General features: G+C 41.1%; 1 protein-coding gene across 11 annotated transcripts in view; it reads left to right on the forward strand.

Annotated features, from left to right (window-relative positions):
- Znf185 (zinc finger protein 185 with LIM domain) overlaps window positions 1–12634 on the forward strand; it is a 49539-nt gene extending 36905 nt beyond the window's left edge. For all 11 annotated transcript variants that reach the window (XM_034485809.2, XM_034485807.2, XM_034485817.2 and 8 more), the window contains 3 exons: window positions 2212–2314; window positions 9684–9782; window positions 10451–12634. In XM_034485809.2, the coding sequence (XP_034341700.1) occupies window positions 2212–2314; window positions 9684–9782 (202 nt within the window). In that variant the 3' untranslated portion in view covers window positions 10451–12634. The remainder of the gene's footprint in view (window positions 1–2211; window positions 2315–9683; window positions 9783–10450) is intronic.
- Window positions 12635–13122: the final 488 nt, after the last annotated feature.

Here is a 13122-nt window from a genome sequence, read left to right on the forward strand (position 1 = left end):
AAAGAAACAACTACACAAGAGATTGGTGTGTTTTTTGAGAAAGAAACCAAAGAAAAATGGTTTTTTTCTTTTTTTATTGGATATTTTATTTACATTTCAGATGCCATCCCCTTTCCCCATTTCCCCTCCCTAGAAAACCCCTATCCCATGCCCTCTTTTCCTTTTTGCTTAAGAAAAATGTTTTTTTTGTTTGTTTGTTTTATCATCAAGAAGACAGAACTAAGAATACACAGTGGCCTGGAGTCATGGAACTGATCACTAGGTGTCAGCAGTAATAGGATGGCCTTAAGGAAAAAAAGGGCTATTTTTAAATTTTTGTAATAGGAAAGAAAAGAATCTGCATCAGAGAGTGAATCTACCCAGGTTACAGTGAGGAAAAAAGGGGGAGGAATAAGTCACAGGAGGTTAGTTACTGGCAGAGCCAGAAATGAATCCTGGGGCCTGACTATTAACAGGTTATGGATGTTTCTCCTCTGTCATATGTCTTCTCACTTATAATGAGATCTAACTTACTATGGTTTACACTCAGAAGACACAGCTAGACTGGGGAGAAAGTTAAGATGAAGCAAATCTTAACAGTGTGTTCCTTTTACCCCAACACAAACAAGTACAGGGATTTGTATATAGACAGGGTGACAGATGTTCCTTCCATTATGCCAGATTAATGAATTCTGGACAGTCACAGATCACATGAGTAATCATGTCATCAGATAATTTTATAGTCTGTATATGCTACTTTACCAAAATGCCCAAGGTTAGATATGGTGGCACATGCCTTTATTCCTAGGACTCAGGAGGCAAAGACAGGTGGATCTCTGTAAATTTGAGGCCAGCTTGGATTACATAGCAAGTTTTAGGCCACCTAGGGCTACACAGTGAGACTTTGTCTCAAAAACAAACACACAAAGAAGGAAGCACCCACAATGACTTATTTACCTCTTTCTAGGCCCTAACTCTTAAGTCTTACCACATGTCATATTGCTACATTAAGGACAAAACTTCTAACACATGAATCTCTGGAGGATACACTCAAGCTTTGTATAAACCATGGAAGGTAGACTGCTGAGATGCCTGGAAATTTTTCAATTGTATAGGAACAAATGAAATACATCATATTCTAGTAGCATGACAGATCAAATACCATTGTACTGTGTCTCTCCATTGTTCCAATATTAACTCTAGAATCTAATATTACTAATTAATCACTGGACTTAGTCACAGGACTGGGATCCTCTCCAAGGACAACCCTAGTCACTTGTGCACAAGTGTACAAAAAGAACACAACAGAAACAAGGATGCACTGAGAAGAGGATTCTTGGGTGATTCTTATGTCCAGAGAGTCAGCTATAGGCTGCCAGCAGAATGGCAAGGTGCCTTACAGTTTCTATTGTTGTGAAGAGACACTATGAACATGACAACTCTTATAAAGGGAAACATTTAATTGGGGCTAGCTTATGATTCAGAAGTTTAGTCCATTATCATTATGTCAGGAATCATAAAAGCACACAGGGAGCCATGGTACTGGAGAGGTAGCTAAGAGTTCTACACCTGGATATGCAGGCAGCAGGAAAAGAATGAGACAACAATAGGTGTGGCTTAAGCATCTGAGACCTCAAAGCCCACCTGTAGTGACATAGTTCCTCTAACAAGGCCTCCTAATAGTGTCCCTATGGGCCTGTGGGGGACATTTTCATTCAAACCACCACATAGGGCTAAAATATCAGTGCCCATGGCAGTGCTAGGTCCTGGTTACTAGTGACACCCTGGCTTCTGTCAGAATCAGGCCTACATCTCTGGAAGATAGAACTCCTAATTTAAGCCTCCTGTAGGATCAGAGAATAGAGCTTATTTCATCAGTTCCTGTTGGGGGAAGAAAAGAAAAGGAGGGAAAAGCAGAGTTGATTCTCAGAAATAAAAAGGAATCTTGTAACAGAGTATACCAAGAAGTAAGTATCTTCTAGGACTTTAACATGAGTTTTGAGCAGGCTATACAATCCTCCATGGTCCCAGTCATGCAGAAGAGACTATCAAGACTGGTTTAGGAGAATAGTGACAAGTTGGGGAACCACTTTGGCATAGGTTATGCTCCCAGTTATACAACACAGAACACATTGAGAAGCTGGGAGTACTGGCAAACCTAGAAGATCTGCTGCATCATATCAGAAGTGTGGGAACCAGCCTGACTGCTTGGTCCTTGTTTCCATCTCCTAGACCAACTGAAGGGGTCTGTACTTACTGTAGCCATGAGATCCAAGATTGTCCGAAGATTACCCTTGAACATCTTGGCATCTGCTGCCATGAGTATTGTTTTAAGGTAAGAAAGAGGTGTGAATATTCTGAAGAGCACAGATCTGATGATGACATCAGAGAGTATGGAAGTGTAGAGGGGACTGGATTTCTTTTCACAGCTGTAAACAATCTCAGAGGCTCAGCAGGGCTCTGAGCTGAAGAGAGGAGTGTTGACAGTTCCACATGGCTAATAACAGCATGGAGGCAAAAAAGGGTGTTCTGAGAAAGGACTATTCCTCATAGAGGGCCAGTAGTACAAAGGACCCAACACAGAAATACAACTCATTCTAACAGTCATGCATAGGATGACAAGAATGAGAGGATATTGGATTAAATTTTCCTAGGGGACATGTGAACAGATGTCCTAGTACCCCCATATATAGCACCAGAAACAGATAAAAGAAATTATTTCACTCAAGTCAAGTTGGGTCAAACAATGAGTTTAATTGGAGTTAGTTACAGGATATGTAACTTGTGACCACCAAAGAAAAGTACCCTCTCCGTAGCAACCACTAGCTGCTTATATATTCTTGGGGTTGAGTGGGGTGAGGCCTCCTGCATCTAGTAATATGCTATGCCTCATGCACCACTTCTGAAGTGCCAGTGACCCTACAAGCTGCCTTGTGAGCACTACAACTGAATGTTACTGGGCCCAATTTTATAAAGATCTCACACAGGTAATCACATATGCTATGGTTTTTAAGATGCAATAGACATGTTTTGCCAAAACCACAGAGTTCCACAGCAATTTACCCATTCCTCTGAATTCTACATTTTTTTCTACTCCATCTTCTCTGATGTTTCCTGGGTTGTGGAAGCTAGTGATACAAATGTATGATTATTTTCTCTCATTTAGACCTAAGTACTGTGCTACTCTAAGGTCTCCACGAAGGGAGGACCTCACCCAAGCCTCAGGAATTTGCGGCCACCCAATAACTCACAAGACACCGAACTTGATGTAATTAGCAAGAGGTATATTTCGATCAACATGTTGAGGTCAAGACCCATGACCCACACAGGGGCAATGGGGTCTGACCCTGGGGCTTTGGAGACAAGAGAAAATTTAAAGGCAAAACCCACAAGGAAAAAACCCTAACCCAGGGGGGGAGTGAATGGGGGTCATTGGAGAGTACCTGTGGAAAGTCCCAGCCCATTATTCAGTTTGTGACAGGGCACAAGGAACAGTCATGGGGAACATTTTATATAGGCTATTCTCAAAGAGCCTATTCGTAATCAACCATCTATCTTATGGTCAGCCAAGTTCCTGAAACACAGAGCTCACAGCCAAGGTGACCTGCACTCTTGGTTCTGCTCAGCCTGCTAGGAGTTTTTGAAAAATTTTAACCCTTTCACTACCATGCCTCAGCAACAATCATATCAGTCAGCACTGTGAAGCATTAGAAGTCTACAGTAACCACCTCTCACTGCAAAAAGAAGGTTCCCTGATGAAAGTTAACAGCAGCATAGTCTGTAGCCATGAACAGATGTCTATTTAATAAAACAATAGCAGTGTTTTCCATAATAGGGCCTATGCACTCCCCAGCAAATGCCTTTGATAGGGCTTACAATTTGGGATATGAATTCCCTTCCATGAAGCTGGCCTTAAATCCAATTGAAATGTTCTTGGTTGCACCAGTGTACATACCTGGGGTATTCATAGTATAACATTCATGATCCTTATCCAGGTAGATATGTTGGTGACAAGTCTCCATCAGCAGCATTTTCTTAGCCAGTAGCTACTTCAGTCTTCCATATCCCCAGTTGTTAGGAGTCTCTGCTAGGGGTCACTTCCAAAGACTCCCAGGAGCCTTCTCCATCCCAGGGCTCTGACTCGTCCCTGAGATGAACCTTCCCAACAGATTTCCTTTCCTTTTTCTAGCCCATTTCTGCCCTACCTCTCCCCACACCTGATCCTCCTGCCTTGTTCACCTCCCTACCCTGTCTCCCATCCAGTTCCCTCCCTCCATTCACTTCCAATGTCTGTTTTATTTCCCCTTCTGAGTGAGATTCAAGCATCCTTATATGTGGGTGTAGACCTATTTTTTTAAAACAAGTACAAGTTGTAGGGAATTAAGATACCAATGTATAGGTTTTTTATCATAAGCCTTTTATTATAACTTTAAAGCTAAATTTTGTTACAGAATTTTAACCATACCTAATGAACTTACAAATCCTGAGATAGTTTACAGAATTGTCTTAAGAGGGCTTTTTTTGGGAGTAGAGAGCAAAGAACTTTTAGAGATATAAGAATTTTAAGAGTAGAAAATAAGCCAGGCAGTGGTGGCACACGCCTTTAATCCCAGCACTTGGGAGGCAGAGGCAGGCGGATTTCTGAGTTCGAGGCCAGCCTGGTCTACAGAGTGCGTTCCGGGACAGCCAGGGCTACACAGAGAAACCCTGTCTCAAAAACAAACAAACAAACAAACAAATAGTAGAAAATAAAATCAACCTTAGAGATGAGAGAACTTTTGGAGTATAGAGCAGAACAAGTTAAGACTTAAGATTTTGGATTCATTTGTGCAGTGGTAGAAGTTGTTGAAAAATCTAATGTGCCATTCTTTGGCCATTGATTGATCTGTACTGAGGGCAAACTGTTTCTTGGAAGACAGTGAGGTTTCAATAAAATCTCTGAGTCCGAGGAAAAAGAGAGGAAGGACCAACCATACAAGGCCCAGGAAGGGATAAGGGGAGATAGAGCAGGTAGCTTTGGGGGGAGAGGAGGCAAGGAAAGGGTGGAAGGCCCAGGAGTGTATAGTGAAGCTGTGGGATTGCAGCAGGGGAGGCAAGGAAGCTCCACGAAGGAGCTGAGAACAAGAAGAGAGCAGGTAAGTGTAGTGGTGTAAGAATTTCAATCCAGGGTGTCCCCAAGTAGAATGAGAGAGCTGTCAGAAATGTATCAAACCACAAAGGAGAGGCATTCCTTTCTACAAGACAGGGGCCCAGTAGGATAAGAGAAGCATCTCAGCACACCGCTGTGACTTTTGTAGTAATAGACAAAGCAGGCAACTCTGGGGCTACATTTATCCAGTAGAAGAAGAAAGACAGAGAAGGTAGAGGAGAAAACTGCTAAAGAGATGGACTGAGAGAGACTTTTGGGGAAAGAGAAGGGGTATCTTTAGTAAAGAGATGCCCACATGGGCATAAGATGTCAGAGATATAGAGAGGTGCTCAGGTGATAGGTATTCCAGAAGGATATAGAAGGCTCCAGAAGCCAGAGAGACCAAGAGATGCATGATGAATGCACAGGAGGTGTAGCAAACTGCAGGAGCCAGAGAGACACCGAGTAGACAAGGAGAGACAAATAGATAGAGCTGGTGGAGAGAAGATGTGCCTGAAGAAGTAGAATATGGAATTTGGAGTATAATATGGTAGGTGGCAGGAGCCAGCAGAAACAAATGATCTATACATACCTTAGGAAAGTCAAATCAGCAGGTTAGTTCAGAGAGGCCATGCCCCTTAGAAATGAATTGATATATGCCACTCCCATGGTTTTGGCACCAGATGAATGAAAATGAGGACATAATTGCTCCTAGGTATAATTGTGGAGAAGAGTTTGTTGCAGATATGATGGAGAGAACAGCCAAAAGGCATCTGGAAAGGTCCAGACTGAACTAAACCACGAGAGGGGAAGGACAGGTGGGATTCAAGAGAGGAAGACATAGGCAGGGTGGGGGAGCTAAGAGAGGAGCTGTAGACCAAGAGGCCAAGGAGCCAAGAGAACCAAGACAGCATGCACCCAAAATGGCTGAGCTTTATATTTATAGGAAAAGAAAAACTGGATAAAGGACCACAAAGCTCATGTCCTGGAGAGGTTTTACATAGGAGATAGAGCTAAGAATTTCTAAGAACTAGAACTCTATAACAGGTACTGGGAAGCCTGGCTGCCATGTCTGCTTTGATATGTTATAGGTATCTCAGCAATTTATCCTGGATTTCTTTGATACCTAACACTTAGCAGTCTAAGGTAGTCCCCTAAGCTTTATGGAATTCAATTCAAACCAAACTGAGATTTGTGGCATTAGTATAGAATTTGAAAGGAATTTTAGAACTGGCTTATATAATAAAGATATTTTAGTACGATCTTAATCATGAATATTAAAAGAAAAATATGATAGGTAGTGTGGATCTAATGTTTCAAGTGAAAGTGACATGGGAATTTTAATATCTTAATACAGGCCACTGTCCTCCCCTTTGATATAGAATCTCATTGTTAGGAGGTAAAAATGAAGTGGCAAAGTCAGAGGAAAAGATAAACATAGACAGTTATCTCAGAAAGGATGTATAACCTTGATATAACCTCTAATATTTTTATTAATTTAAATTCATTTTAGTGTCACCATTGCCCTTACATATAAGTTTTATAAATTACTGTTATGAATGAACAATTTTATCATTTTGTTACAGATAATTTTACATTTTAATTTATATATCTATATCTATCTATCTATGTATCTATATATCTATATCTATATATATCTGACCTATGGCTTTTAATTAAGTGCTTAAAATAAACCAATTTAAGATGATAAATTTCTCCAGTTGAGGGGAAATCTTACCTATAGTTAGGGTTTTGGTTTGGTTTTGGTTTTACTTTTATAAGCTGAATTGCTACATTAATCAAACATCAGACCCGCTGGAGTTTATTTATTTATTTATTTTTCTCACAACAAAGAATTCTATAAATCAAGATACTTTACCAACATTGGTGGAAACGTTAAGTACACACTTAGCATTTGATTGGTTGGTTAACTTGCTAGATTCCAGAAGGGTTTTTATTTGTTAAGATGTGAGGTCTTTTAGTGAGAGGATGAAAAGCAAGGAATTGCTGTTTAGTAGGTCAAAGGTAACCCAAGATAATTGTAATTAGGCTTTTGGACTTCACTATTCCAGCCCCTCTGCATCATTAATGTTCTAAGCAGCCAATCAGATTCTTTCTAGGAGTTCTCATTCACAAATCAATCTAGAGAGACTGGTCACTTGCTGAGGTGTTTGACAATAAAGATGGTAAGATGGTAATTGGATAGCTCAAAGCTGCCAAGTTGTGAGGATTCCAAAGATATCCCAGAGTTTTGTGCCTAAGCCTCCTAGTAAAGGAATGTGATATTATTTGTTAACATGAGAAAGACTGAAAAGGTACAAGTTAGGATGTAGATGACACTAAAATGCATTTAATGGGGGCTGGCTTACAGGTTCAGAGATTCAGTCCATCATGACAGAGAGCTAAGAGTTCTACAGCTTGATCCAAAGGCAGCCAGGAGAGGAGTACCCTCCTCATTGGGCAGAGCTTGACCAAAGGAACCTCAAAGCCCACCTCCACAGTGACTGAATTCCTCCAACAAGGCCACAGCTACTCCAAGGCCACACCTCCTAATTGTGTCACTTACTCCCTGAGCCAAGCATATTCAAATCACCATAGTGTGTGTTGTATAGGGAAAATATGCAACTTGTAGCACCAATGAAAATGCACCTGCACCTGGCTGGTATCTGCAGGCGCTGAGGCCCTGAAAGGTAGGCTAGGGAGTGCCTGATTTCTAACATTCCTCCGTTTTGTTATAAAAGGTCAGGAAACAGGACAGGGATAATGGTGAGGTAGGAATGGGGGTGCTGGGCTCTTTAGACTGCTTCCTGCTGTCTGAAGGCATTGACATCTTTGAGGATCCAAGAAAGTTGGTATGCTGGCCAAGTCCAGAAAAAGCAGGCTGTTTCCCTCAATGTCCATGCTCTCTGCAGGACTGTCTGGGACTAAAAAAGTGCAGGCTTAGTTGAAGCAGTCTATGAAGCTGGACCACCTGGGGCTAGCTGCTTTGAAACTCTCTTAGATGCATACTTTGAGGGAAAGCTGGGAAGTCCTGGTAGTTGAGGGAAGGAAGTCCGAAGACCAGGGAAATGGTGCAATCTCACCCTCAGGAATAAGTGAAACGGCAGAAGTAGACCATTGATTGACAGTATTTATTTGGAGTCCATTTGACCCAAGAGAGGTAGATTTAAGCTGATTCTCCAAAGCTTAGAAGAGGTTTTTTTTTAAGGTTACAAAAGAGATAAGTCTTATATTATTATATTATAAGCATTACCATTGCTTATAATCTGTACTGAAATCCACGCTGGAGAAAAAGCAGTAGATTCACACCTTTGTGTCATAGTAGAAGCCTGGGATATCATGTTAGGTTAAAAGCATGAACACTTTTTAAGGCAAGTTCAGGGAGGACAGAAACCTCCCGTGGAGCAGAAGGGCAAAAGCTCACTTGATCTTGATTTTTAGTAATCCAGACCATGAAATCAGGGCCTTTTTCCTCTGTCCAGAAGACCGGGTGTATATAGATTAGACAGACATTTTTAGCACAGTCAAAATGTATAGACTTTTAAGTCTATACTTATAAGACAACTAAAGGAAATTTAAAATATTGAGCTTGTAACTATGATAACATTTTGAAGTGCTTTACCAAAACTAGATTAATAGCTTATCAGAACTTCATTGATTAGTATTTAAAAAAAAAAAACCCTCTGAGCTTTTGAAGTCTTAATATAACAATAGCACAGAGGGAAAGAAATCTGAAACAGTTTTCATTTTTTTTATACCTTAAGTCACTCTCTTAAGCTTTCACATCCTCAGACCTTTATAGCTTTGGTTGCCTGAAGCTAGAAGCCTCAGACTGGAAACATTGAGAGGTCTGGAAAACCTGGCACTTCTTGGTCTCTTTTTACTCAACTCCCAGGGTTAGGAAGTCCTGCCACTGGCATTCATTCCCAGGGACACAGGTTTATGGGAGGGACTGGGCTACTAAAACATCCTCTTCTGTTGAACACTATCACCTTCTTCTGGACCTTAAACATTCATGTCCTTCAGCCTCTCCCAATCTTATAGGTAAGGAAATGGAGGCTGGGAAAGCTTCAGTAACTTGCCCATCTAATTCAGCTAATAAATAAAAGTCAAGATTTTAACCTGGGCTGATTGTGAAACTGCAGCTCCTAGCCAAGATGCTAATCATCCTGCCAGTGTGTGTGTGTGTGTGTGTGTGTGTGTGTGTGTGTGTGTGTGCCAGATAGCAACAGTGGATGTCTTCCTTAGTTGTTTTCTGTTATTTAAGAACAGGAAGATTATTCAGAGCCCTAGAAATCCCATGCCTGCCATCCCAGCCTTGGGATTACAGGTTTGTTCTTCTGCACTCAGCTTTTATATGAGCTCTGGAGATCAAATCTGCAACAAGTGCTTCATTGACTGAGCCATCTTCCCAGTGCCTACCAGCTTACTTTTGGTGTTTTATTGTGTGTTTATCTTGTTTTATAAATCACATTTAATAGCTATGTTTGCAATGTCTTATCTCCTTGGAAATCCAGGATGTGCCATCAGCTCATAGCATCTGCTTTGAGTGCTGACCTCCAGTTTGCTTTTTTAGTGTGGTATTTGCAATAAGCCAATGGGTGATCTCCTAGACCAGATCTTCATTCACCATGACACCATCCACTGTGGGAAATGCTATGAGAAGCTCTTCTAGGTGAGTGCTGGAAGCTCATAGGATGAGTATCCAAGAGCCCTATTAAACCCTGGTTTGGACGTGGGTTTTACTTCAGGACCCTGCTATGCTTTTCAGTCATCTAATTAGAGAATCTCAAGTTCTTGTCCTTTGTCCTATGCTTCTTTGAGATCGTAAGTAATGTATGAACCCCTCCCCACCCTCACCCCAACCCCGGGACCCTTTCCAAATTGCTAGAGTCATAGTCTCTTCCTTTACAGAAATACCTCTCCCATCTAGAACCTCAGCTGAATCTGTTAACCCTGGGACACCTGGGGCTATTTTGTGACAAGGAAATAAAGATGTAGAAAGGGAATGGTTCTGAACAAACGTGTAGTCGGTATATGGTAAAATCTTGACCTCATTTCAGGATTTCTGCCATCTTCCAGCATTATTTGCATAGCTTTAGATTCAGGCTTAATAACTAAGATGTTGACTAAAAGCTCTCTCTGGGCCAGTAGCCAGTGGGATTATCCCAAGTGTCTGAACACAGCATATTTTCCCTAAGGTTGCCTTCTCTCCAGGAAATGCTTTTGTGTTGGGCTTGGGCTCACAATCACTGCAACAAGGGACCCTGGTTGTAAGTGATTGATTGGATCCTTACTTCAAGTCTCATTGGTTACCTCTATTTCTTTTTTTGGTTCCTCCAGGCTGAACAGAAGCTGATGATCCCCAGCTGTATTTGGCTGTCCAGTTGACCCAAATTGTTGGCTCCTCCTCCCTTACATCCTCCATGGTTCCACTGTACTTCTGTCCACCTTCTACTGAAGTATCATACATCTAAGATTGTATCACAATGATGTTATAATTACTTTTGTGTAGCCGTTTATACCTTAGGAGTATCTCAGTTCAGGCTTGAAATCCTTGCTTCCAGGATGAATGAGTTCGCTTTGACTTCCTTAAGACATGTTGGCTTTATAATGAGTGCAGTTGACCTAGTATGTTAGACATGGGTACAAGTCTAGGTATCAGCATATGCAGACTTGCTGAGTCTTTTGAGGGGCCAAGCCAAAAACTGTTGACGATCCCTGGTAGGGAAATTACAGGCATTGAATACTAAGGGTTGGCAATAGGCTAATGTTTAGCTTGTCTATTCAGTGTGTGTGTGTGTGTGTGTGTGTGTGTGTGTGTGTGTGTGTATTTTAAATTTTCTCACAATTTTTAAAATAGTTCATTGTTTTTGATTGAATTATGTAGCAGATTTAAATTCCCTCCTCCCATTCTCCTTTGAGTTTTTCCAGTCAGGTATGTTAGTACATGTTGGAAAGTTTACCCAGGTTTAAATTTGATAAGATACAATATTAGGAGGCTTCTAACCAAAGGGTATCTATGTCTGTGTCAAAATTCTGTTTGAATTTTGATAGTTGGTTAAAAATCTTTACCCTCAGTATTCCTGGACTTTTATTCTCTGAACTGCTTTTAAGGTATGTAGATTTCAAAAGGCTAAAGAAGAAAATAGATGAGGTTTCTTGAAACATCACCACACACCCGGCATCGCCAGGACGAATTGGCTTTAATCTCATTAATAATCTCTAAGACATTCTCATCTCCATTTTAGAAATAAAGACTAATGCTCAGAGAAGTGGGAAAAAAACCCTGTAAAACCACTGTTGTCTCTCTCTGGAGCACAGACTTTCTCCAGAAGCAATAACCATGGTGGCATTGACCAAATTTGTTCCTGGGTGAAAGCCTCTATTTGGAGAGGGAAAGGGAGCAATTAAATTACTGTAGTGTTGCAAGAAGGGACCCAAGAAGCCCAGAGATGGGGTGAATTTCACACTTTTCAAAACCATTTCTAACACTATGCTTCAAGGAAATATTTTACAGTAGGAACAGGGGCCCTTCAAACAGTGCCTGTGAAATTTGGCTTCTGCAACTTCTCAGTGAAATGTGCAGTAGGCTTTCTTCCCGGATCACACAGCCTTTTGTGACCTGTTTTCTAGACCTGAATCTGTCTCAAACTAACATCAACTTTTAGGTCCCCAGGTACTCAAAACACTAGCAGTTGATGTCTGGCACAGCAAAGGCAGCTTCATTCCTGCAGTTTGCTAATATGCTGCTCTGAGTTAACCTCGCCCTGCTGCCTTTGGGCTCAGCATTAAACTGGAAACTTGTTGAAAGGAAAAATAGACCTCAAGACTTGGGGATACAAAATGGAGGCCTCTTTGTTGGACTTACTTATAAGATAGCTCTTCTCTTTCTCCAGACTTTGAACCCTAAACACATTTGACTGTCTACTTGTACTTCCTATAGGTAATCAGACAAGAACATTCTATTTATTTGACTACTTATCTGTTACCTGTACTCTGAAGGGGAGGTGTTTATTGTGCCGCACCCCAATACTAATTATGAACTCGGCTATCTCAAGTTCAGCTCTAGGATAGGGAAAAACCCTGTAAAACCACTGTTGTCTCTCTCTGGAGCACATACTTTCTCCAGAAGCAATAACCATTAGCATATGGTGGGCAAAAACATATGTGTGCCAAATGAATTAGGAAGAGAAAACTAAGTCACTCCCTTAGTTACCTGGGCATTTCAGTGCAGGCCTCATAAATGGAGTAAGAAGCTCTAGATCTGATGGATTCCCTACATTAAAGGTGTACTCTGCCATTTAAGGAGTTTTAGAAATATGGAATATACTTAAAGACAGCTTGTAAGGTTACTATTGATTTGAATCCAAAATAGCCCTTTTGAGTCTTAGACACAAAATTCTGCAGTTAACAAAGAGGGATGGTTTTGCATTGATTTACTTCTTTTTAATTGCTTAATGTTTTTAATTATACTTGCTTAATCCACATTAATGTACACAAATTATAATAAATGTTAAGATATTATATACGAGTATTATAATTTTCTTTTTAAAAAATTTTGTGTGTATGTGTACACTTAAGTATAACAACTTGGTAGTTTTGGGCATGTGGTTTACCAGATGCCATTCTTGCTATAAAACAAAACTAGACATGGTAGCTCATGCCTGTAACCTTAGCATTCAAGTGACAGGTCACTCTGAGTTGACAGGCCTAATCTCTGATATAATCTTACACTGAAGGAGTGAATTGTCTTCTTGTTTTGTTTTACTTAGAGTGAGCCTCAAAGCAAGATGATGTGTGGGGCCCAAGTTTGCTCCACCACAGGGCATGGCTGCTTGGGGAGCCCGGATATGGGAAGTTTGACTGTGCTTACCATAGGCTGTCTCCGGGCAAGTGTTGGGCTGAAGAGAAGCCCCAGGACACCGCTGTGGGGTGGGAAAGCACAGTCTGTGGCTTGGACAGCTGGAGCTGACTGGAGTCCCCAGGCCTACAAAGAGGCCGGGGCTATGGAG

This window comes from Arvicanthis niloticus, chromosome X, assembly GCF_011762505.2.
Source record: "Arvicanthis niloticus isolate mArvNil1 chromosome X, mArvNil1.pat.X, whole genome shotgun sequence".
Lineage (NCBI taxonomy): Eukaryota > Metazoa > Chordata > Mammalia > Rodentia > Muridae > Arvicanthis > Arvicanthis niloticus.